Below are 25968 nucleotides of genomic sequence, written 5' to 3' on the forward strand. Positions count from 1 at the left end.
AACTCATAGGATTGATACAAGAGATTACAGTAAATTATGTCAGAATTAAATTTTTTGTATAAACTACCCCTTTCAGTATTTGTCTCAGAATTTTTTTATATTGAACTTTTTTTAGAATCACTATAAAATTCTTATGTTTGCTGTGCATTGGTGCGACACCCATATTTATTGAATTTGAAAATGTCCAACATGTCATGGAGAACAAATTATATTATTCATAATTTCATATCAAATAAATAGCACTGTATATTAAAATAAGTGTCCCAACATGAAGATAAATCACACGCTATTTATCATTGCTGTCTTAATTTGTGCTGCCATAGGACTTATTTAAGTATTGTTTAGAAAAAATGTTTACAAATTAAACAGTGAATTGATAAAGTTAGTGACCCCTTATATTTTCTCAAACTTCAGATTTTAAACAGTGTAATTATATGTTTTCTTCTCGTTACAAAAAAGCATTTTTGCTGCCTGTTTGTCAACTATACTCAATTATCCTCACTTTTCCTGTTTTTGTCTTGAAATTATACAAATGTGTCATGTTTTTTGCAGATTGACATTTACAATATTTGTTGTTTATTTTTAAGTATTAGACTGTTTGTAGTACAAAATGTTATTTCCAGAGTTGATATTTGCTGAAGTTGCTTTTTTAGCTATGTCTGCAAGAAAAACTTTGCCAATTGTTTTGTGCTTACTTCTCTGATTTTTGATCTCAAGTCTTTCATTTTACACATAACCATTTGACTTTAGACTAATTAAAGGGATAGTTCATTAAAAAGAAAAATATTCTCACCCTCAAGCAGATCCAAACCCTTATAAGTTTATTTGTTCTTAATCTTAATATTGAGTCAATAGTTCCAGCTTTCTTTAAAATATATTATTTCATGTTCAAGGGAAATAAAGTAAAACAGGTTTGGAACAAGTAAAGGGTGAGTAAATGATAAAACAATTTTCATTTTTGGATGAATTCTTTGGTCTTTAATTTTTGGGTGATTTCTCCAAGTGGTGCTCGCTGCAGAGCCATTTGAGGAGAGCTGAGCTCCAGCGAGGGGGAGCTTAAGCTTGAGCTCCACCTTTTTTGCACTTCTTCTACGAGTGATGTCACTGGGGGTAGGGTTAGGGGTGGAGTTGGTGTACGCATTAAAACAGCTTACAGGAGGAGGAGCGACAGCTCATGCTCCCCCTCGCTGGAGCTCAGCTTTCCTCAAATGGCTCTGCAGCGAGCACCCTCTCGATTTCTTTGACATGTTAATGTCATTGTATTGTTTGATGTATGCTGTTTCAATATCCATTTGTAGCGAATCAATAAAAATTATAGCGCAAAACTCATCCAAGACACCACCTGTCTGGATCTCACAGTACATTGTGAGAAATGGAGTAACACACATCCTTTCCTATGTGTTACTATTAATAAAGTTGAAGGTTTAAAGGCCTAGATTAATGACCTTAGTGTCATACCTCTTTACAGTAAAATTGGAATGATGCGTGTCATATTTGTTTGACTTAGGACCTACCAGGACCTATCAAGTGTGCGGCATCGAGGCTCAATGGTTAATTTTTGGGGTGTTGTTCTCTAACAAAACAAAGCTTGTGAATGTTTCCTTTGTTTGCCATGACTGAAGCAGATTTTATAGCATGCAGATTGTCAATGACTTTCATCAACTGCTAAAGGAATTTATGTAAAAGTATAAAATGTGGAGTTATTGAAAGAAAGTCCCTAAAATCGCCTTGTACTTATTAGAGGCTCCCCCTAGAGGAGTGAATGTGTGCAAACTGTGCAACTGAGAAAACTTTAATTAATTATAACTTTATGAAGTCACTAGCCTATATAGCATAATCAAAACGTAATGTTAGGATTTTTGTGAAGCCTACCATTTGCAAAATTTCAAAAGATCAAATATCAAATGAGTAAGCAATACCTACAATACACAATAGCCCTGGCTAATTATAGGATACGACGATCTCTGTCATGTCTCTGCCAAGTGTCACCGCTACCTACTGAAAGGTCTTCTCCATCCGCTTCCGCGTAACATGGTCATCTTTAATATTTCCACCAGCAGTGTCATTTTATTAACATGTTAATAAATAGCAGTAGAAATAGCCTAATTACAATAAATTGTGGTTTTGGAAGTGATAATTCTTATAAAATACCAGAGTCTGACATTTCATTTGATGCAAAGACGAAAAAAAGTGCCTGAAGCAACATCCCAGCTGAAGATCTTCCACGTTTACACATTCGAACTCCTCCTACAAGAGTCCACAAATCACTGCCGAGTTCGGAGCGCCTGCAAGCTGGACTCACACTCTACTTTGCTTACAATGTTACAGAAAATTATCTTGAGCTTATTGCTAGCGACGTGGTTCTCTGTTGACTGCAACCCCGGGCCAATCGACGATATTTTAATTGATCGATACTTCGTTCCTAAGCGCTGCGTCAGAGAGGTGAAATCTGGAGATTTTGTCCGGTATCACTATAACGGCACTTTTACTGATGGAAAGCGGTTTGACTCTAGGTGAGATGATGATTCAGTCAAGTTTCCCCTAAGTGAAAAATTCTTTGTCTTTTGCACTTTTAATTCTGGAATTAACCAGTAGCTAGTTGCATTTTGGTTACGTCCAGTGCGTCATCGTTTTTGTACGTGTATCAGTGAAGCGTTTTTGTCTGTAACATTAGGGTGGTAAGAATTTCCATATTGTTCCATGATCGTATTTTTTGGTAGCGCCATGCAAATTGCCCTATATAGATTTGCTCAAGATATTATATTGCAATGTTTAGTTATTTCATGCGTTGTCGTGTTTATTTCTGAATAAATGCCTAAATTAATTCTGTTAAAGTAGATAAAGTTAATACCCCACCAAGCAAAGTTACGTCCAAAAGACGTCTTTTCTACGTCTCTGTCAGACGTTGAAATTACGTCCTCTGAAGAGCCAGAATGAAAGTTTTTATGACGTCTTTTATTGACGTCTTTTCTACGTCCTTTCGACGTCCTTTCGACGTCCTTTCGGCGTCTTTTTGACGTCTTTTTTGTCTATTTAATTTTATTTATTTGTATTATGTATGTTTGTGATTCTTTTAAATGACAAACACCCATAGGACAAATAAACAGACAGTGCACATTAAATTGAAACATATTTATTTAACGAACAAACAAACAATCCAATTCACAATAAGACCAGAAACATGCATTAAATGGACAGTTCAGCCAAAAATGAATATTTAATAAACACTCAAAACAAATAGAAATGTATATATATATATATATATATATATATATATATATATATATATATATATATATATATATATATATATATATATATTAGATTTTTTTTTTCCTCAACAAAATGTATTCTGCGCTAGACCTTGTGCTATACGTCCAAAATAGGTTAGATTGGAACGTTGAATTCACGTCCAAAAGTGGTCATAGTCCGACGTCAATATGTCGACCAGATTTGCACGTCGAACTGACGTGCAGATATGGTCATGGACGGACCGACGCAAAATATACGTGATCTGCACGTCCGCACAACGTCTAGTGTTTGGTGGGACGTTTCTTCAAAATAAAATAAAACAGAAAAAGCTTTAATGGAAGCTAATGGAAGTGTTTCCACATTTTGAAGAGAACACACTCTTTGAAAACGTTTTGAAAATGATTTTAATACCGTAACTTGTGTAAAATTAATATTTTGGGATTTACAAAGCTCTGTTTGAGTGTGCGTGCATATGCAGCAATAGTGTATTTGTCTGTCTGTGTGTGTATGTGCGTGCATATGCACCTGGTATAGTAATACCAGTAGTTATTGACCTGGTGGGAAAATTGTTTGGTCCTCAAAAGGAAAACAGTTAAATTATACATAATGAATATGAGAATCTAAAAATGCTGAATGTTTTCTGTGAATGTAGGATTTAGGAGTAGGGTTTGGGAAAGGGGAAAGAATATGTACTGTCTGTAGCCTACAATACAAATAGTTACATCAATGGGAAGTCATAAAAACATGAAACATAAAACATAAAAAGCCAATGTATATGTGTGTGTTGTTTTTTCAATTAAATTAAAATTGGTTTTGTCTGTTTTAATTGCAGCTATGAGAGAGGTACTGCATTCTTTGGACAGGTGGGTCAAAGATGGCAAATTGCTGGTGTGGACAAGGGCATTCTGGGTATGTGTATAAATGAACGCAGAAAGATCACGGTGCCTCCTCATCTGGCCCACGGTAGCAAAGGAGCAGGTACTGTATTATACCCAAACATACATTATACATTCATCTAAAGGAATGTGCATACTAGCTAGAGGCCCAAAACACTTAAGTCATAAAATGGCTTAATATTATATAATTAAATATAAAAGCAAGCATCATTAAAAAAACAAATGTTGTTAGAACTTCACTTTCAACTTCCTCTTTTTCGTTGTGAAATGCTTTACTTCATGTTTTGCATGATCATATTTCTATTTTCAGTATACAGAGCTTAAAACTACTATACACTCACTGGCCACTTTATTAGGTACCACTTGTCCAACTGCTCACTGATGCAAATTTCTAATCAGGCGATCAAATGGCAGCAACTCAATGCAGTTAGACATCTAGACATTTTCAAGAGGATTTGTTGCAGCTCAAACAGAGCATCGAAATGAGGACGAAAGGTGATTTAAGTGACTTTAAACGTGGCATGGTTGTTATTGCCAGATGGGCTGGTTTGAGTGTTTCAGAAACTGCTGATCTACTGGGATTTTCACTCACAACCATCTCTAGGGTTTACAGAGAATGGGCTGAAAAAGAGAAAATATCCAGTGAGTGGGAGTTCTGTAGGTGCAAATGCCCTGTTGATGTCAGTGGTCAAAGTTGAATGGTCAAAATGGTTCAAGCTGATAGAAAAACAACAGTAGTTAAAATAACTCATTACAAACGAAGAATGCAGAAGAGCATCTCTGAACATACAACACATTGAACCTTGAGGCGGATGGGCTACAGCAGCAGAAGACCACACAAGATGTCATTCCAGTCAGCTAAGAACAGGAAACTAAGGGTACTATCCACACAGGCTCACCAAAATTGGACAATAGAATATTTTAAAAACGATGCCTGGTCTGATAATCAGGGCTTTACATTAACACCCGCCAAATGTGGGTAGATATCAGCAGTGGCGGGTTAGACAGACACCTCCAATAGCCACTTTGGCTGGTTGAAAATCCTTTTAAAAATGTAGCTTTCTTAAAAGCAGGGTTCGATAATAAGCATGGCCCAATATTCGTGCAAATGTGATCTTAGAATCGAGAAGCAGCACGACTGACAAAAAAATAAATAAATGTTTGCGCAAGCAAAACAGCAAAAAAGAAGGTAAATACCGAACGAGAAGATGTTCACTTGTGAATTGATCACTGTACCTAGAGGACTAGAGGAAGCGCAGCTGGTGCGATTGATTCCCTTTGAAATAGACTGGACAAACAGCAATGATCGTGCGCCCACAATCCTGCTGCTTTCAAGAGCTTAAGAAAAAAAAATACACATTCTTTTGTCAGCAGCAGCGATCACTGCTTTCATTTTAATTATTCTTTGAACAGATTAACAAGCCTATATTAATCGTGGGCGCTTGATCATCATTCCATTATCAAACACTGTGGGCCCTATCATACACCCGGCACAATGTGGCGCAAGGCGCGGCGCAATAGTCTTTTGCTACTTTTAGCTCGGCGCAAGGGTCATTTTGAGGTGTTGCGCAACACTGTTTAAATAGCAAATGCATTTGCGCTCAAATGTGCGCCCATAGGCGTTGTGGTCTAAAAAAGCAGGCGTGTTTTGGAGCGTTGCTATTTTGAGAAACTGTAGATAGTCTGTTCTTTAGACCAGAACAAAGTCGGTCTATTGTCTGGCGCAAAGTGCGCCTGGCTTACAGACTACACACAAGATGCAGAGCAATATAATATATATATACATAATAAGGATATATACAGGATATAAATATAAATGATTAAAATATTACAAAACATATCAATTTCTAGCCTACATGAAGATTTTAAAACCACTGCCTTACTTTCTTCATCTCGGGAGGCTTTTTCAGTTCATTCAATTTGCTTTTGTATAATGTTATTATTATTAGCAGTACTATTTATTACATTCATATTTATATTTGTTTTATTAAAAACAAGCTTAGATTTGTCCACCCGTCAAATTTTAGACCATATGGGGCAGCATGTGTATTTGGAAATAACTCAGCATTTTGACCACACTTTGTTTTTATTGTTTATTTATTTGTTTGCTGGAAATTAGAACTGAATTTAGAAATAGTTTTGAAACAAATCTTTGCACTTAACAAATGAAATTAATTATTTATAGGCTAATTGATGTCTGTGCGGTAAGGTTTCCCTATCCACGAGAGCAAAAGCGAACGTGAACTTCAAAATGCGCTTATGGCGCGATGCAGCTGGCTCTTAAAGGTAATGGGAGATGAGACTCTGATTGGTTTATTCACAAAACACACCTATAACTCATTAAGAAAATAAACTCAACCCTGTTAGACCATGCGCCACTGCCCAACGCGGATTTTCCCGTCCTTAAATTAGCAAAAATGCGTACTGACACGCCCTGAAAGCATTTGTGCACTGCGTTTTGCGCTCTGCGCATGGACCGTCAAAATAAAGCCTTTTATGTTTTACCTGATTCCTTTTGCTTACAGTTATTTTTGTTAATATGGTTTAATTATATTTTTTACAATAACATTGCTTTATTGGGAGATTACTCCCCATTTATGTGTAGTTAACTGCTGATCTGGGACTTTAAGCCAGGACAGATTACTGTGCATATTTTAAATACATGACAATATTTTTTTTTTTTAAGAAACGTTTTGTTGAATTAAAAAAGTGCAAATATACAGCTTTATTTTGCTTGTTTTGACACATTAAAACATTGTGGCTAAGAAATACTTATTTGGTGTGGTCAGATAAATTTGGTAAACTCTTAATTTTGAGCCCTGAAAAGTCATGTGAAATAAAAACTGACTGCATTGCGACAACCTATTTGCGCATACACACTGAGCAAGCTAATACACAACACACACAAGAAGTTAAATGAATGAGAAGGCATGTGGACATAACATCTAAATCAAGTCATTTTAGCATATTAAAGTCAAATTTATGCATATAAAATATTTTCCCAACAAGTGTGGCTAGTTAAAATGGCCAGTGGCTAGTAATGTTGGAAATCTACTAGCCACAGTGGCTAGTGAACAAAAAAGTTAATGTCAAGCCCTGCTGATGATCCTTGATTTCCAGCAGATGGTAGAGACAGAATTTGGCGTCAGCAACATTAAAGCATGGATCCATCCTGTCTTGTATCAGTGGTTCAGGCTGGTGGTTGTGTATTGGTGTGGGGATATTACCTTGGCACGCTTTGGGCCCATTAGTACCAATTAAGCATCGTGTCAATGCCACAGCCTACCTGAGTATTGCTGCTGACCATGTCCATCCCTTTATGACAGCAGTGTACCCATCTTCTTATGGCTACTTCCGGCAGGATAACGCACCATATCATAAAGTGCAAATCATCTCAGAATGGTTTCTTGAACAATAAAGTTGACTGGGTTCACTGTACTCAAATGCCCCCCACAGTCACCAGATCTCAATCCAATAGAACACGAAAGCCACTATGCCACGAAAGATTAAGACAGGTATGAAAACAAAATGGGTCCAACACAGTGGCTGGTGAGTGTAAAAGCATGCATTAAATAGAAAACAGTTCACATTACAACTAATATTATTGATCACTGTCCTACCTTTTTCTTCTGTTCCATTTTAGGTGATACAGTGCCACCAGACACAACATTAGTGTTTGATCTGGTTTTACTGGACATTTTTAACAGGGCAGACCAGGTTCAGACCAAAGTTATCAGTACACCTAAAGACTGCAGGCGCTCTGTTATGAGAACAGACTTTGTGCGTTTTCACTTCAATGGGACATTGCTGGATGGAACTGTTTTTGACTCCAGGTTAGTCTCTGAAGAACCACATATCAAAAAAACTACACATCTTTTAGCACTCCCAATATCAGGGCTATTCAACTGGTGGCCTGCAGGCCGAACCCAGCCCCTGAGGCAATTTGTTCCGGCCCTCTAAATAGTGTGATCAAGACATCAAAAATAAATTTAGTTAATTCAAAAAACGGCAGCTATTGTTATGAAGTGACATGCGTCTGTTCAATACAGCATAAGCTGCAGCTGCAGTTGAAGGCTGTGCAGAGCATAAGTCAGAAGACATTAAGCGAGTGGTGCGAGCAGCCGAAAACATTTGGATATGTTTGTAGAAAAGGCCTTTTGTTTTATTTATTTATTTAATTTATTTATACAGTGACAATGTACAACATGACATGTTGTGCCAAAGTAACTGTAAATATAACTTTAAATAACTGTAAAGCTAATTTATATCTGTAGTCCCTGGGCAGGAAATTGTAACAAATTTAACAGTAAAAAAATAATACAATATACACTTACAGTACAATACATACAATACTTCATTGTTCAATGCACTGATATCGTTAATGGGGATGCAAGGATTTGCCGATTCCACTATTAATTCAATACAGTTAACTAATCTCAAAGGCTTCTCGACGCCGCAATCCTGTTGCTTGGAACAAAACTGCTGCAACTAAACAAATTTATGCCAATACACACAGACGTTGGATTAACTATAGCAGCAGGCCGTTGTTCTTTTTTGCACTTTTGCATCTTACGGCGACGCAGGGGTGCAGTAGGTAATGCTGTCGCCTCACAGCAAGAAGGTTGCTGTGTCGCTGATTCGATCCTCGGCTCAGTTGGCGTTTCTTTGTGGAGTTTGCATGTTCTCCCTGCGTTGGCGTGGGTTTCCTCCGGGTGCTCTGTTTTCCCCCACAGTCCAAAGACATCCAGTACAGGTGAATTAGGTAGGCTAAATTGTCTAAAGTGTATGAGTGCACACCATAGAAATTGTCTCATGCTGTAGCGGTCAGAGCTATGCGTGGCTTTCAGTGCAATGTAAACAAACGATACGTTAGACAAATTGTTACAATTTAATAAAATAATTGTGTGTATGAACGCAGATATTAACAAGTTCATTTAAATTCTTAGCTAATATAGCTTAAATTAACATTAGATAAATACTATTTTTATTTCTTTTTATTTTTTTATTTATTCATTGTTCTGTTATTTATTTTCCTTGTAAAATTATCACTCAAGTTTTAATCAAAAAACGTCTTAGTTTATTTTTAAGTCCAAAAAAAGAAATGGACTAATGTTTGTTTTTTTTATAAATAGTTTGTACTGTTTTTGTTACCGAGCAGCAATATGTCAATGTCAATAGCAATAAACAACACTGTAAAATATAAGCAGGTTTCTTGTGATTTTCTAAACCAGTAGTGTTTTGAACTTATTAAATGCAAAATAATGGTGATAACTGTGAAACTATGATTATTCTTTAGACTAATTTTACAACCAAAATTTTTAATCAATGCATCCCTAATTGTTACGCAGTTTAAAACATAAAATATGAATGTGTTTGAATGTAGAAGCCTACTAAAGCAATACACTGATTTTGTTGTGCTTAGAAACACTACATTTGAATAGGTTTGTTAAAAAGCCACATTGTACAATGCAGTGATGTTATGTAGTTTCAAAATACAACATATTAACGTTTTAATGTAGAAAAAGCCAACGTGGGTGTATTAAGGAGCAAAAGTACAAAACATACTTGTATTGCTGTTGTGTCATAACTTAAATTGCAAGTCATATTTCTCCGGCCCCTCATTTGGGATGCTTTTCATGAACTGGCCCCCATGACAAACTAATTGAATAGCCTGGCCTATATATTTGCACCAGAAACTTCTTTATAAACACTTACATTTCCAGTAGAAAAGTGCAATTGCTTCACCCAGGTGAGTGGGCTTGACAAACTACCTAGCAGACACATTCTTTTCTCCTCCTCTCTGTATGCACCAGACACTTTTATACAAAGTTACAACAGAAGCATGTCAAATTACCAGAAAAGTGTCTGTTAGTTTAGCATTGTAATTTTATGTTATTTTTCAGACGATTAACAACAAGAACAAATATATTTAGATTATTTTTTTAGCATTGTTCAGGATCAAATATTGCGAAAACAGATGTGACTTTAACAATGCCATAAAAATTGACACAAAAACTGTTTGCATAGGGTTCATGGTGAAGCCATTCAAGGTGAAAGTTTTTGAAAGTAATTTTGTGCCATTTTTGGATGGCACCACACAATATTGTTCATTAGCAAGGTTCTCATTTCCAAGTGTAAAGTAATGAATTCAGCTAATATGATTATACTGTTGCAAAGATGTGCCTTGACTGATTATATGTGCAACATGCAGCTACAAGCGTTCCCAGACGCAGGATTCAGTCGTTGGAGAAGGTTTGCTCATAAAAGGCTTGGATGAAGGCTTGCTTGGCATGTGTGTGGGTGAAATACGACACTTCATCATCCCCCCATTTCTGGCGTTTGGAGAACAAGGATATGGTAAGCAAGAAAACCATCTGCATGTTCATTCAAAGAACATTTTTATCACCCTATCAAAATTGTAAAGCAATTATCTGTCAAGATACTGCGCACTAATTATGTGTTATGGTAATGTCTTGTTTTTTTAATAATGTGGTTTCCACATTTCACACTGCACTTTGCTTTTATTTGTTAATCTACAAGATAAATATAATTTGTTGGACAAATACAAATGGGTAACTACTTACAAAACTAGAATGTAACCTCCTAAAATATAAATGTAGCATTAATATATAGCATTTAAATACTTAAATATAGTATAATTAAATAGTAATATAATTAAATATAGCGTTTGGTAATAACCAAAGAAATCCATATGAGCAAAGAAAACAATTTTAATTAGTTTACAAATTAAGTTATGTGTAATAAAATTATATGACACAGGAAAAAAAGTATTGAACACCTGAAGAAAGGTAGTAAAAACCCAAACTGCAGCTTAAATCTCTAGTTAGTCAGCAACCCTCCACCCTTTATCAGTGTAAATTAATATTAGCTGCTTCAGTCCAACGTCTACATTACTGATGATAAATACGGATTTTTATCATCTTTATACGGATGATAAAGATAAAACCAGAGTGGAAATTTTAGCAAGACACTAGCTATGTTTCCATTTTGCTGATGCGCAAAAAAAAAAAACGGTTGATGGAAACACCATGATGCACATAAATTTAAAAAATGCCCATAAAAAAAGTATATTATAACTGAGTTGTGTAAACTTTTTATTCGAAAAGAAAAGATGCGCATAAACTGATGGAAACACTTTTACCGCACAAATTTCATTATGTGCATTAAAAAAGGTCATATGATTTTGTAATAAGAGATCATGTGATGATAAAAATGTGTGTGAATGGACAAACCAGCAGGCTGAGCACACTGTAAGTCATCTGAACTGTTGTTTTGGTCATCCTAAAACGCCTTACCGTTTAAGTATTAGTGTTATTATACTATTAATGACCTCCAGAATCAAGAGCGTCTGTGCTCCACGTCAGACACCTTCAAATGTAATTTGACACTATTCAGCAGTCCTGCATGAGTTTGTTGAAATGTGTGCATTAAATTTTCAAATAAACACGATTCATTAACAAAACATACAATTAAACATTGCAGCTGAGTGCAGCTGAATAAATGTAGAATCTGTAAATACTGTATTTTGCATCCTGACATACGTTTGAACATGTCTCGTGCAGTCGTTGCTCAGTAATGCATAGTAAACTATCTGTTTTCCCATTTTCAGAAAAAAGGTATCACATACAGTACATTAAGTTAAATTTTAACAAAAAAAAACTAAGGTAAGAAAATGATTATGTCTCTCAAGGAAACATTGTGGCTTATTAAATGCAGGCTGAGGCATGCGTATTAATGATCGCAGAGCAACATTTTAGCCTGTGTTCTCCTGATGATGTGGCTGCTCATCATGTCCATCATGTCAACCTTAAGTACAAGCAAATTAGGGGTGTGAACCTACACTGGTCTCACGGTTCGGTTATGATTATCATGCCATCGATTCAGTTCAATTTAATATCTTTGAGCATCACTTTGCATTGAAAATGCTTTCCATACATAATTAGATTTTTTCTTTACAACACAAGATTTTTTTTTATTAAAATATTTTTCTCTATAAATATATTAATATTTGCACAATATTTGTAAATTTTGTTGTTTAATACAAGCAGTAAGATATATGAAGTGTACCTTTAATTTTACCTGCTCAAAGAAAGCACTCTTTTTTAATGTATCAAACCAACCTCCGATACATGCACAGAAGACAGCATGAGCGTTTATAGCCAATAAACTAAAGTAAATATTATCCTGCTTGCTTTTTGAGCGATGTCAAGTAAGGTCTTACACCCCCATGATTGGTCATTGTCTTGACCCACCCAACAGAACGGGCTGCGATTGGCTTTAGAAATGAAAGCGATGTTCACCGATGAGTAATGTGGGAAGATTAGCTGCGGTTACAGTATATATGAGCATAATACAAGTTTATCACAGGTAATCCATAATAGACACAGTGGAGAAAACTTCCACAAGTATCCACAAGTATCGCTTTAGAGGAGAGGGAAAGTTACCTCACGAACACGCCAGTGGGTCAAGTGTTAAAAGTGATAGAGAGAGGAAGAGATGGATTTTTACAGCATTTCTCCCTAGTAGTGAAATAGCGGCTCAGGTGCTGGGCCTTCTTCAGTATCAATAAAAGATTTTCCAGCAAACTCATAAGCAGTTAAACTGTGCATAATTATCTACCTTTTAAGTAGTAGGAGCATTTTATTTACGTGCCCATGCCTTCTTTGTCTTATTAGTCTACTGCGACATCGCGCATAGGAGATAAATGACGCCAGTATGTAATAACTGGTTATTATCTATTACTGAACCAATATCGTATTGTCCCCATCTGCATCACAGTGCACCGAAGAAACAATTCATTTTGACATCCCTAATTCAAATGATGAGGGCACCCCTGTGAATAATGCAACAGTCAGGCCCGGGAGAATTCCCAGTGGGCCAGTCCGTTTTTTGGCCGCGAGGGCCGGTGTCCCTAGCTGCTTGCACTCTCAGCAGTCACACTTTTTTCATTTATTTATTTATTTGACCATAGCCTCACTCTTTATTTATCAATTTGCTGCAGCTCTGCTCTTTTTATTTATTTTCTCGCAGCCCTGTGAGCAAAATGTAGCTTGCAGGTTAATGATGACAGCAGCACCTTAGTAAATATAAGAATTTGAATTATTAATATTAATAAATATTACACCTGCTCAAATAAAATCAGATGATTAACTACATTAATAAATCTGATATTCTTGATCTTGATCAGAAATTTAAAAAGGGGAGAAAAAGTTTAAGCCAAAGAGTTTTGCAGGTAACAGTACAATGCTTTTTCTTTATTCCACACGTGTCAACATAACAGCACCATTGTGGTCCAGTGGTCAGCACGTTGCGTTATGACGCCACTGACCTGAGTTCGAATCTCACCTAAATAATATTTTTTTTTTTTTCATTTTTAGTGTTAGGACATACTATACTGTTTGGGATACTTATGTAGGTGAACATTTTATTTTTATTTTTTGTGTAACCACCGTTACAAAGGACTGGATATAGGGCTGGGCGATAATTCGATATCGATAATTATCATGATATAAATTTTTTCGATAAAGCGATAATGACAGTCCAATAATTGCTCGATAATATTTATGCACTCTGCGTAACATTGCGCAAGCATTTTGCAGCCTGCCCTTCCGGATGCCGCACACCGCACGCCGTACACGTTTACAGCCATGGTTGTACTTAAAGGAGTAAGAAAAAAGAGGGTAAAAAAGGTCAGAGTCACAGACATTGTTGACAAGAAACGTCACTAGACCTCAGTTTTAACCTGCTTAGTTTTTTGCTATCCGACACAAAACAGCAACGTGCACTGCAAACTGCGCAAGACGACTCATGTCATCAAAAGCAGGCAACACCACAAGCTTTCAATTCAATTCAGCTTTATTCGTATAGCGCTTTTACAATGTAGATTGTGTCAAAGCAGTTTCACATAAATGGTCATAGTAACTGGAACAGTGTAGTTCAGTTTTTAGTGTTTAAGTTCAGTTCAGTTCAGTTCAGTTTAGCTCAGTTTAGTGTGATTTAATCATTACTGAGAGTTCAAACACTGAAGAGCAAATTCATTAATGCGTAGCTCTACCAATCCTGAACCATGCGAGCCAGTGGCGACAGGAAAAAAAACTTCACCTGATGGGAGTGAAGAAAAAAAACCTTGAGAGAACCAGAATCAGTTGGGCACGACCATTTTAATTTCTCCGCTGGCCAAAGGTCTTGTGCAGCTTCAGTCGCCGTGGTGGAGGCTAGAAGATGGCCTCAGCGAAGACTCGTCTGTCCCTGGAACGTCGCTGGAATCAGATACATGTTCTCCACTCCCCACGACCATCAGCGCAGCAGCAGCTCAGGATATGGCCTGGTCCCGGATATGGAATCCTTGGGATCATCTCGTCACTGGTCTTGGATCCAATCAGTGACTCCGCATAATCTGAGGACCTCGGGATGAGTATCCCCAGGTGAAAATAGAGAATAAAGAGAATAATTAGCGTAGCTGCTGTTCATAGTGTATATAAACAAGATGCAGAAGCCTGTGTGGAACCCGCTAGGTGATGCATTGACTGTATGCTTTACTAAACAGATAGGTCTTTAATCTAGTTTTGAACTGGGAGAGTGTGTCTGAGCCTCGGACGTTATCAGGAAGGCTATTCCAGAGTTTAGGAGCCATAAAAGAGAAGGATCGACCTCCTTTACTTGATTTTGCTATTCTAGATACTACCAGAAGCCCTGAGTTTTGAGATCTTAAAGAGCGAGTTGGATTGTAGCGAGACAGAAGGTTGGTTAGATAAACAGGAGCTAGATTATTAAGAGCTTTATAGGTGAGAAGTAATATTTTAAATTCAATACGAAACTTAACAGGCAGCCAGTGTAAGGAGGATAAAATTGGGGTGATATGATCATATTTTCTAGATCTGGTCAGAACTCTGGCTGCTGTTTCATCATTTAAAACAACACCACCCTTATGAAGATGCTAAGAAATTACAGACCTAAACAAGTGCTGGTAAACCAGGACAACTACCCAGCAGAGTCTCATGTCATCATTTTCGAAAGCCGTGCCTACAAAAGAAATGACAGACAACACAATCTCAAACACATCTCAATGAACAGCAACAAGAATCAGTCCAAGGCACTCGAATAAAGTAAAAAATTAAAAAAGCATTTATTTACATCTGAATGAACATTTGAAGCTTGCTCTACAGGCTGCATTAAGGATATTTACACTACAACATTTACACTAACAAAAAATAATATAATAAAGAGGCAAATTCAAGCAAAGTATCAAACAAAAAAAATGTTAAACTCGAGTAAGAGGATGATAGGGAAGCCAAACAAAAGTAAGGAATATAACAAAACAATTCTAATTTATGAATAACCCCTCTCACCTCACTAAAACTGATGAAAAGTAAAAAAGTCCTTCAGCGCAGTGCGCCGTATTCTTCCCTAAAAAATAAATATAAAGATGACATTCACCTCTTAACTGATGTCTTTTTACAATACATTTTCTACGTGTTTGCAAAATGGAAGTTGTAGGACATCTTTCCTATCCATCATACTCTGAGAAAAGGGTGAACTTGAGGAGATAAAGCTCAATATTGTCGGGAAAGAGCCGAGCCAAAAAATAACATACAAATCAATCTAAATAAAAATTACAAAATTTCTGAAAGTGGGCAAAAGTAATGCAAAATAATTTTACCCAAACGAAAGTTAAGCAAAAACAAGGAAAATCATAATCATGGGCAAAATTCACCAAAAACCAGATCAAAGGAAAAAGCGCACTCTCCGCTTTTCATATGCCCACACCATCTCCGCCTCGCCTCCGAAACGCGGTCAGCTGCAGACTGCAGTAAAAGAGCGTTCGCTTGCACCGTGTGTTGTTGGAATGATTCTCCACGCAAGGCACTGCAGTGGTGGAAATACGTGATCTTGTTTCTCCCAGGATGATGGCAGATTTTCCTCTGACTCCTTTAACTGAAATTTTGAACATAGGCTACTCTTGCACTTCCTTTATTATTATTGGGCATCTCATTTCTTCCCATTCTGCAAAGCCCACTCGGCTTTTTTGCTGATCCATTGCCATGTCCCGCTATAGCACCCGCAACCGACCTGCAATTAGCTAATTATGAAGAATTTTTTTATTACCTGACCCGCGGTTTATCCGCAGCGCCCGGAGATATAACCGCCATTTACGCATCACTAATGGGAGGCAAAAATACAACCTTTACGGCTACAACTGTAACATTAGTTTCAGACAAAACTGCAATGTATTTTAATGGTGAATATGTCATGTAAAAATACTTTACAAACACAGTATATGTATATTTTATCATTAAACGGAAACCTAACTATCTAAATGAAAACTTAAATGAGCATCACTATGCCTGTGTCTGCACCGAGATCAAGCTTCTCACATAAGAATGTCGACATTATGGTGTTTTTGAAGAAGAACTTGAAACTTACAGTAATTAAATATTCCAAATGTCCCTAGAGAGGACAAGCCTGTTTATCTTTCACTCTACACTGCAGTTATTTATTTCATTTTAGTTTACTTAATTAAAATGGCTGCACTAAAGATAATAGTTTTTTTCTGACTAGTCTATATTGGAGGTATTTATTTAATTGTTGTTGTTTACTCGGGTATCCTGACTGTACTAAAATTTGAAAACTGAAAATTCTGTGAACACTAACTCACCTTTACTTGTTCCAAACCTGGTTTATTTATTTTTTTTTTCTGATGTTGAACAATAATATCCAATATCTTGTCTTTGGTTGTTGAAAACTTAAACAGTAAATGCTGAATTAAGATTGTTCTTTTGTTTATTATTTTATTATTTATATTGGCTAAAACATTTTACTAAATGTGTTAAATCAGCTGCACAAAGCGATTGGCATACTAAAAATTTTGTAAAATTGATAGATATAAAGATTTTATTTTTATCATGATAAATACCGATATCGACTGATATGACAAATTATTGTGATATTTTTTTTTTACCATATCGCCCAGCTCTAACTGGATATCTATAAAGAATTTTGCACCAAATATATTTTAAGATATTGCTGGAAAGGACATTGTGATGTTTTAAAGAATAATGTTGGAGATTTAGCTACACTTTAATGTTCTCATATTCAAGAAAAACATTAAAATTTCTAAACCAGCTTTTTCCTTGAAAAAGACGTGATAGTGTCATTAGAATCTGAATTGGAAATGACGTTAATATAGTCAGTCGTGAACTGAGGTTGGCCGGTATAAGGCTTGAAACTCCAGGGCTGAAAAGGAGTCCCACTCCTGCCCTATGCCTAGGTATACCAAGATTTTCTTTATAGAAAAATAAAAATAATTTACATTCAAAATAAAATAAAAAGAACCTGTTCTTTGCAATAAAAGTGAAATTTCTTGACCTTCACAAAGGACACATAAGAGCTTTAGTAAAATGTATGGGCTAAGCACTTGTACTTTCCATCCCAAAGAGGGAAAAAATCACTTTCGCGAACGCTCACGCTCAATCTGCCCAGTTGGTGGAATGAACTCCCTAACTGCATCAGAACAGCAGAGTCACTCGCTATTTTCAAGAAACGACTAAAAACTCAACTATTTAGTCTCCACTTCACTTCCTAATCTGCAATTGCCTCTTTGAATATCACACTAATTGTACAAAAAAAAAAAAAAAAAAAAAAAAAAACTACTAACACGTCCCTTCTTAGACTTTACAGACCTGAAACTTGCCTTTAGTACTTATTCATTGTTGCTCTTAGTTGTGTAAATTGCTTCCTTGTCCTCATTTGTAAGTCGCTTTGGATAAAAGCGTCTGCTAAATGACTAAATGTAAATGTAAATGTACTTTAACTACTTAACTATACCTAGTCTGGATTAAATCCATACTAATCTGAGTATTTCTATTTTGGGAAACTTTATCTTTTAACAGAGCACAATATTGTATGCTTTACTTCACTGTCTTTATTTAAACCTGAGAAATTGTCACCAACTCAAAGATTTGACAGTGGTGTTCAATTCATGAGGAGCCTGTTGAATTGGTTTACATATTGAAGTAAAAACTTAATTTGTAAATTAAACTTGTTTGTTTGCATTATTTTTTAATTTGCACATTTTGGGAATAAAGTAATTTCTTGCAAAGCAATTAAACATTTATCAAAACTTTTTCTACATTAAAAAACATTTTTTGTACCTTGGATGAAGTAACCTTATTAGGATTGGAATAGTATTTAATTAGGGTATGGTATCTGTACTTATACTCAAATTTTTATATTGTATACTTCAACCACCAGCACCACATAACCAGCAAGAAGATTAAGTCAGTTTTCTTTATTTGTTTATCTTTAATTCATCTTTCTCTTGTGTCTCTTTCCCTCAGGTACAGGCATTCCTCCTCATGCATCTGTAGAATATCACATTCTCCTGGAAGACCTGCACAACCCTAAAGATGACATCATTGTGGAGACCCTGAAATTGCCTGAACCATGTGCTCGCAAGTCTGTTGCAGGCGATTTCATTCGTTACCATTACAATGCTTCCTTCCTCAATGGCATCATGTTTGACTCTAGGTATTTTGTTGGTTTGTTAGCTTTTTTAACAATTTGTGGATGCTGTTGGTGTTGCTTTTAAATTCTACTGTATATCACTTTTAAAATCACAGTTATCAACAAAACCAGACGTACAACACTTACATCGGAATGGGCTACATGATCGCCGGCATAGATAAAGGCTTGCAGGGTGTTTGTGCAGGAGAGTGGAGAAGAATCATCTTGCCGCCTCACCTTGCCTATGGCCAGCAGGGGGCAGGTTAGATCATTTCAAAGCTTATTTAAAGATAAGTTAGCCAATCAAGATCCAAGCAAGATCCAAGTTTCAATGGCATGATGCAGAAGTACTAAGGGCATGTCTGAATTCTTTTTTGCTATTTAAAGAGTTAGAAAAAAATGGTCCGTGTGCCAGGGCCATGGTCTAAAAGTGTTGTCCTTATTTTATTAATAAGTATATTTTAGGCATAATGTGCATTAAACCAATCAGAGTCTCATCTCCTGTCAGTTGCATTGCACAATGGTGCATTCACTATTAACATGGCAAACTTTGTAAGCAGAAAAACTAAAGGCTTCACTAGTAAGAAAATGGTTGAAGACTATCTGCGCAACCAATGAAAGACCACCTATGGGACGGACATTTTCCATTTGACCTCTTTCTCTGTGGTTTCTGAAAATTGATGCATTCCAGTGAGAGCATCCATTACATATTTTTGTTTAAGTGCAAAGTACTACTACTAATAATAACATTAAACAATTGTAAATTGTCATGAATAAACTGAGTACAACAGAGGTGATGGGAAGTGATATAGGTTTTTATATTAGTATAGACAATATTACTATTTTTCACATTTTATTACTTAATTTTTTTCCTATTTAAAGATACTTATGTAGTGCTGTATATGCCTGTGAGTGTATTAAAGAGCTCCTATTATGCATTTAAAAAGGGTCATTTTTTGGTTTTGGGGGTCTCCAACAACAGTCTGATATGTATACAAGGTAAAAAAAACACTTTCATTGTCATATAATATGCATTTATTTTTACCTAATTATCCCAATGACCCCCATATAATTCGTTCAGCGATTTATTTGTTCCCAAACCCCTCCTTAGCGTGATGCTAATCTGCGCTGATTGGTCTAATGACCCAGTCTGCTGTGATTGGTCAACTGCGTTTAGTGCAAGTCAGAGAGAAATGCCAACCATGGCTTATCCACAATTTTGAAGTTGTCAGAGTACAGAGAGTATGTGTGAGCCCAATGCAGTTAAACACCAGCATCTTGTTCTATTCTTTAACCATAGGTAAAAGCAGTGACACACATTCAGTATTAATCCACACAGTGGCAAAGACTGAACTTTTTTGAAACTTGACCACCGCACGTGTGTAGGAACAGCTGTTGGTGGCCATAGCAACGACAAACGGCAGTGGATCGCAAGCTCACAATTGCATTTACATTCGTAAACAAAGCGCCACGCAACGCGTTTTTAACGTGGCTTTAGATGCGATACAAGAATTTAAAGGGTTAACCAGATGCAGTGGTTACACGTAATAAAACACATTAAAATACATAATTTCCAAGCTAGAGAAAACAAGGAGTAGACCATTTTAATCGCACTTACTTACACTTGTGAAATTAAGGAACAAAAGTGTGATCCATGAAGTATGTACTGTAAAGTTCCTGTCAAGTTCTGACAAAGTCACTTACATTAACAGTCTTTTCTGATCCTTCCTTTAACAAACAGACAACAACTCCCCGGCTGTCAACATGTAGATTGCTGTAGCACTGGTCAGAAAAATGACAGGAACACAGCACAAGGCTGGGGCTATAATGCTGGGGTATTATTGCAAAAAATAAAAAATAAAATAAAATTGAACCTCTTCACAATTCTTCACAGCCTCATCTTTGTATAGGTAAAATAACACTAATGCCAAGTTCAGACTGCATGATTTTCAAAGTAGTCCTGTCACTTTATACTGAAGTTTTTATACTGAAGGATGGATCGGCGATAGGGTTTCACATAGCATGACTTTAAAATAGGAAGAATCGCTGACAACCTTGTTCAAACTATGTCTCACAACCAAACAAATGCAAGAAGTGACATGGAAACAATGCAATATCACGTAATATATCTTTGGTTATTAACTACATAATGAAAAAAAAGGCTTTAAGCTTTAGTACGTACTTATGTACTTATTTAGCTCACCTGGCTTTTGAAGAGAATTAGCTATTTCTCCTTAACGCTTTTACTTTTTGACTAGGTGGTGATATGGCTCAGATGACGCATCGAAAAAGACACATGCTCCTGCCAAATTTCCACTAGTTTTTCCTCCATTTCTTGGGTCCAAATAAACTGAAAATATGCACTTTTGACTTTTCCTCCAACCCCTCACTGGCCTGCAGGTACCCACAATAGTGGATGCTGCTCTCTCATTGGCTGTAGGTGATTGCGGGTGTCATTTACAATCAGAAAACATTTCACACAGCAGGATTTGAATCGCCGACAGCTCCAGATATTTAGCATGCCAAATAACTCACTGGTGTCGGTGACTCATCGAAAATTCTCTCATATCGCGTTCTTGATTGTTCATACCATGTGAATGTCACTCGCATGAACAAGCACTAATTTGCCTGTGATTTCAGGCATTTGTCACTGATTTCCCAAAAGCTGTTAGCGAGTCAAAATCGGGGCTAAAATCATGCAGCCTGAACTCAGCATCACTCTCCCTCACACTTCAGAGCATAGCGTCTATGCGATTTGATACAACCGGGATCTGCTACAGTGTTTGGCTTCCTCTTTTTCTTCTTTCCACTGGTGGGGCCGGGGGTTTAAATTTTCCTGGGTCTGCGCAAGCAACAAATTAACAGGGCTTGAGATCTGTATCGACGTCTAGGCAACACGACTAAAGACTCTTTACAATGGCGATTCATTCCAACCACTATGAGTCGACTCTTTTATAGATGAATCAAGTTTTAAACAAGATGCACTTTAAAGTTTAAACATCAGCTGGATATTTCACTTCACTTAGAGATGTGTTATAGTTATTTTCAAAAAACCTTAATAGGGGCTCTTTAAGCATCTGGACCCACATAGGTGCAAAACACTAATGTTCTCTTTAAATAACAAATAATAACACTGCACAATTGACTTTATACCATAGACTGTAAATATTATGGACGTAGTATCCATGATGTCACCCATAGGTTTCTGAAGAGCGCAAATAAAGCTACAAATGGGTGTGGCCAACTGTGCTATTGTGCTTGTGCATTAGTCTTGATTTGAACATTTTGATTTGTGTTTTCAGTCTTGATTTGAATGTACCTAATGTTGGAGCACATTTGATTATTTCTGGAAGCTGATTCCAGCAGTGGGGGGGCGCAGTAGCTGAAGCAATTTACCCTACTTTGAATTAACTTAAAATTTCTAATTTACTTGATCCTAATGATCTGAGGGATCTGTTACATTATAGATTTGGGAATGTATCCCTGATCTGTCTAATTAGGGGGTCAAGCGCGAAGCGCTGAAACCCTATTGTTTTTGTTAAGATTTTTATTATTATTATTATTAGGGGGTCAAGCGCAAAGCGCTGAAACCCTATTGTATTTGTAAGGATTTTTAGGGGGTCAAGCGCGAAGCGCTGAAACCCTATTGTTTTTGTTAAAATTTTTATTATTATTATTATTAGGGGGTCAAGCGCGAAGCGCTGAAACCCTATTGTTTTTGTTAAGATTTTTATTATTATTATTATTATTATTATTATTATTATTATTCTGCCGAAGTCACTATTGCCCAGACCAAACCGTAAGGCCGAGAGAGCTGAAACTTGGCCAGATGGTAGTACCCCGGTACACTACGTTCTGGCCAAAGATCAGCCAAATCAGACCATAGGTGGCGCTATGGCGCCAAAAAAACACTTTTTGGACATTATTGGCCGCTATACGTTCACCGTTTGTCGTAGACTCAAAAACTTTACATTTTTTGAATCCTTGGGTTAACCTGAACAAAAGTGTATAGCAGAAATTTTTGCTGTACGACGCACCGTTTTCCTGCTACATCGCGATTTGTCCGAAACCTACTTTTGCGAACTAGTCCTAGGTTTTACACTCAATCTAAACCAAACCAGCTCTCAAATGTTCTCTGGACAGTGAATATCAATAATTATCAAAAAAAAGTTGACATTTTTATTCTCACTCGAAACAGTACACAACAATGTTCGATGCTAATTGAAGCTAAATGCTAATTGGAGCTATAACTTTTGAACGAAAAGAGATATCATCACCAAACTTGGTACACACATGCATAAGCTCAAATTGAGGTGACACTGCAAAACCCGCAGACTTTGGCCACATGGTGGCGCTATAAAGCTAAAAAAACATAAAAATTACTCTAACCTTACAGCCACTAGTCCGATCAGCTTGAAATTTGGCATGCAGGGTCTTTGACCAAGTTGTCATAACATACTATAAGGAGATTGGCATATCTCAAAAAACATGGCCGCCATTGGCCAATTAAAATTGAGCAGCCATTTAACAAGGTTAACGATGAGTGATCGAAACAAAACTCGCTGGGCATGTTCGCCTCACGGTCCTAGAGGTCTGTAAGAATTTTGAAAGAAATCAGCCACTAGGGGGCGATTTTACGTATTTTTAGTGTGTAATGGGTTGTGTATCACACAACCTTTTGCGCAACCACACAAAATACATATCATATGATAGGCCTGCTCATACCGAACAGTTTGACACTCAAACCACTGCTGTCACTTACACCGTTCGTTAAATATTCATCAATATAGGAAAAACCTACTTTTGCGAACTAGTCCCTGGTTTTTCACTCAATCGCGACGAAACCAGTGTTGTTGGAATCTCTGGACTGTGTAGATCAATAATTATCAAAAAAAAGTTGAACTTTTCACTTTGGCTAGCTGTAACAGGCTAATTTACAAAAGGGGCGTGTCCACACGAACCTATATGCCTGTAAACCAATACGGAAAACTCAAAACATCACAGAAATTGGTGAGCACATGTGGCATATCAACGAGATGAAACTTGCAAAATTTTGTGAAGATCAAACCATAGGTGGCGCTATAATAGCAAAAATAGTCTTTAAATAATGCTAAATCGCTTAAAAAAAAAGTAAATTTGCTTCATTTACATACTATTTCACAAAAAACACTTAATCTAAATATCATATGATAGGTCTGCTCATACTGAACAGTTTGACACTAAAACCACTGCTGTTACTCAAACTGTTCATTAAAAAACCATCAATATAAACAAAACCTACTTTTGCGAACTAGTCCCTGGTTTTTCACTCAATCGCAACGAAACCAGTGTTGGTGGGATCTCTGGACTGTGTAGATCAATAATTATCAAAAAAAAGTTGTACTTTTCACTTTGGCTAGCTGTAACAGGCTAATTTACCAAAGGGGCGTGTCCACACGGACCTACATGCCTGTAAACCAATAAGGAAAACTCACAACATCACAGAAATTGGTGAGCACATGTGCCATATCAATGAAAAGAAACATGCAAAATTTTGTGAAGATCAAACCATAGGTGGCGCTATAATAGCAAAAATAGTCTTTAAAACATGCTAAATGGCTTACAAATGCAGTAAATGTGCTTCATTTACACACTATTTTACAAAAAACACTTAATCTACATATCATATGATAGGTCTGCTCATACTGAACAGTTTGACACTAAAACCACTGCTGTCACTCACACCGTTCATTAAAAAACCATCAATATGTACAAAACCTACTTTTGCAAACTAGTCCCTGGTTTTTAGCTCAATCGCAACGAAACCAGTGTTGTTAGAATCTCTGGACTGAGTAGATCAATAATTATCAAAAAAAGTTGAACTTTCCATTTTAGATAGCTGTAACAGGCTCATTTACAAAAGGGGCGTGTCTACACGAACCTACATGCCTGTAAACCAATAAGGAAGAGCCAAAACATCACAGAAATTAGTGAGCAGATGTGGCATATCAATGTGAATAAACATGCAAAATTTTGTGGAGATTGGGCAATAGGTGGCGCTATAATAGTGGAAATGGTTCTAAAAACATGCTAAAATGGCTTAAAAATGAAGTAAATCTGCTTCATTTACACACTTATCACTGAAATGATTTATAAGTAATTTTCTTTGTCCATCTTGGATGTTTAAAGGTCTCAAAAACACATTTTCAATATTCTATCATTTTAGCCACTATAACACAGACTTTTAACTGTCACCTACCATTTCTAACCACTAGATGTCACAACAAGACCACTTATTTATTGTTCAAAACATTTGCATACCTTTGTTGTTTTACATTTTTTGAGTTTAAAGTCAGGGAAATTGCATTTAGGATCAATCTGAATCATATTTTGACCTGATGTAAACACTGTTATGCATTTAACATCTAATTTGGTCCCAGTTTACCTCTTCATAATATTTCTAATAGGTAAAACTGGTTCTATGATTAACAACATTGTTTTAATACATGTGAAGAAAATCACAACTGTGGCTTCTAGATGGCAGTAACAGACCACTTATTGTTTATTTTACTGCTCTATAGCAAAGAATGTAATGTAATGTTATGTAATGCATTCTGAATCCCAAACTGACATGGCCTGAACACAGTTAATGCATTTAAGATCAAATTTAGTCAAAGCTTGTCACACTTTTTACTCTGTAGATTTTTAATTATTTTAATAAAATACAAATTTTTCATTTTATACGGTTAGAACATGCTCAATTATAGAAGGGATATGTTTATGCACACCTAAAAGGCTGTAATCACATAAATAAATTACACTGTGGCCACTAGATGGCAGTAGGAGATCACTAATAGCTTATTCACTGCTCTTTTGTCATTTTTATTAAGAAGAGCTAAAATAGCCATAACTCATGAAGGAATTAAAATATCTTCACCAAACTTGTTGCACATATGCAAGAGGTCAGTCTAAGGTCATAGCATTAAACTCGTAGACAATGGCCACATGATGGCGCTATACATTTTAAAATCTCTGTATCTGAGTAATCATTTATCTGATTAACTTAAAATTTGACATGTCGTGTCTTTGTCTAAGGTGCCATGACTCGATCTACACATTATATCTTAGGGCTGCTTATACTGGTCACTTTGACATAAAAGCGGTCACTCGAAATGTTCATAAACAATTTGCCAATATGTAAAAATCGAAGTTGCTTCTCTGGAGTGTTTAATCAAACATTTGTTAGCTCAATCTATAAACTCTAACACTGTAATCGTATATTTCGTTGTCGAATAAACTACTTACAAGCGTCCTAACT

General features: G+C 36.3%; 2 protein-coding genes across 7 annotated transcripts in view; one reads left to right on the forward strand and one right to left on the reverse strand.

The window, feature by feature from the left end:
- fkbp10b (FKBP prolyl isomerase 10b) overlaps positions 1–25968 on the forward strand; it is a 70759-nt gene that overhangs the window by 20017 nt on the left and 24774 nt on the right. For 4 of the 6 annotated variants that reach the window (XM_073917419.1, XM_073917420.1, XM_073917418.1 and 1 more), the window contains exons 2-6: positions 4085–4230; positions 7792–7981; positions 10360–10505; positions 18506–18695; positions 18788–18933. In XM_073917419.1, the coding sequence (XP_073773520.1) occupies positions 4164–4230; positions 7792–7981; positions 10360–10505; positions 18506–18695; positions 18788–18933 (739 nt within the window). In that variant the 5' untranslated portion in view covers positions 4085–4163. Of the gene's footprint in view, positions 1–1969; positions 2514–4084; positions 4231–7791; positions 7982–10359; positions 10506–18505; positions 18696–18787; positions 18934–25968 lie in introns of those variants that run through there. The other 2 variants (XM_073917417.1, NM_001128666.1) reach the window with 2 other exon arrangements.
- aclyb (ATP citrate lyase b) overlaps positions 14010–25968 on the reverse strand; it is a 157850-nt gene continuing 145891 nt past the window's right edge. Inside the window, exon 23 of the mRNA XM_073918299.1 lies at positions 14010–15191. Coding sequence (XP_073774400.1) covers positions 15173–15191 — 19 coding nt within the window. The 3' untranslated portion in view covers positions 14010–15172. The remainder of the gene's footprint in view (positions 15192–25968) is intronic.

This window comes from Danio rerio, chromosome 12 (genome assembly GCF_049306965.1).
Source record: "Danio rerio strain Tuebingen ecotype United States chromosome 12, GRCz12tu, whole genome shotgun sequence".
Classification (NCBI taxonomy): Eukaryota; Metazoa; Chordata; class Actinopteri; order Cypriniformes; family Danionidae; genus Danio; species Danio rerio.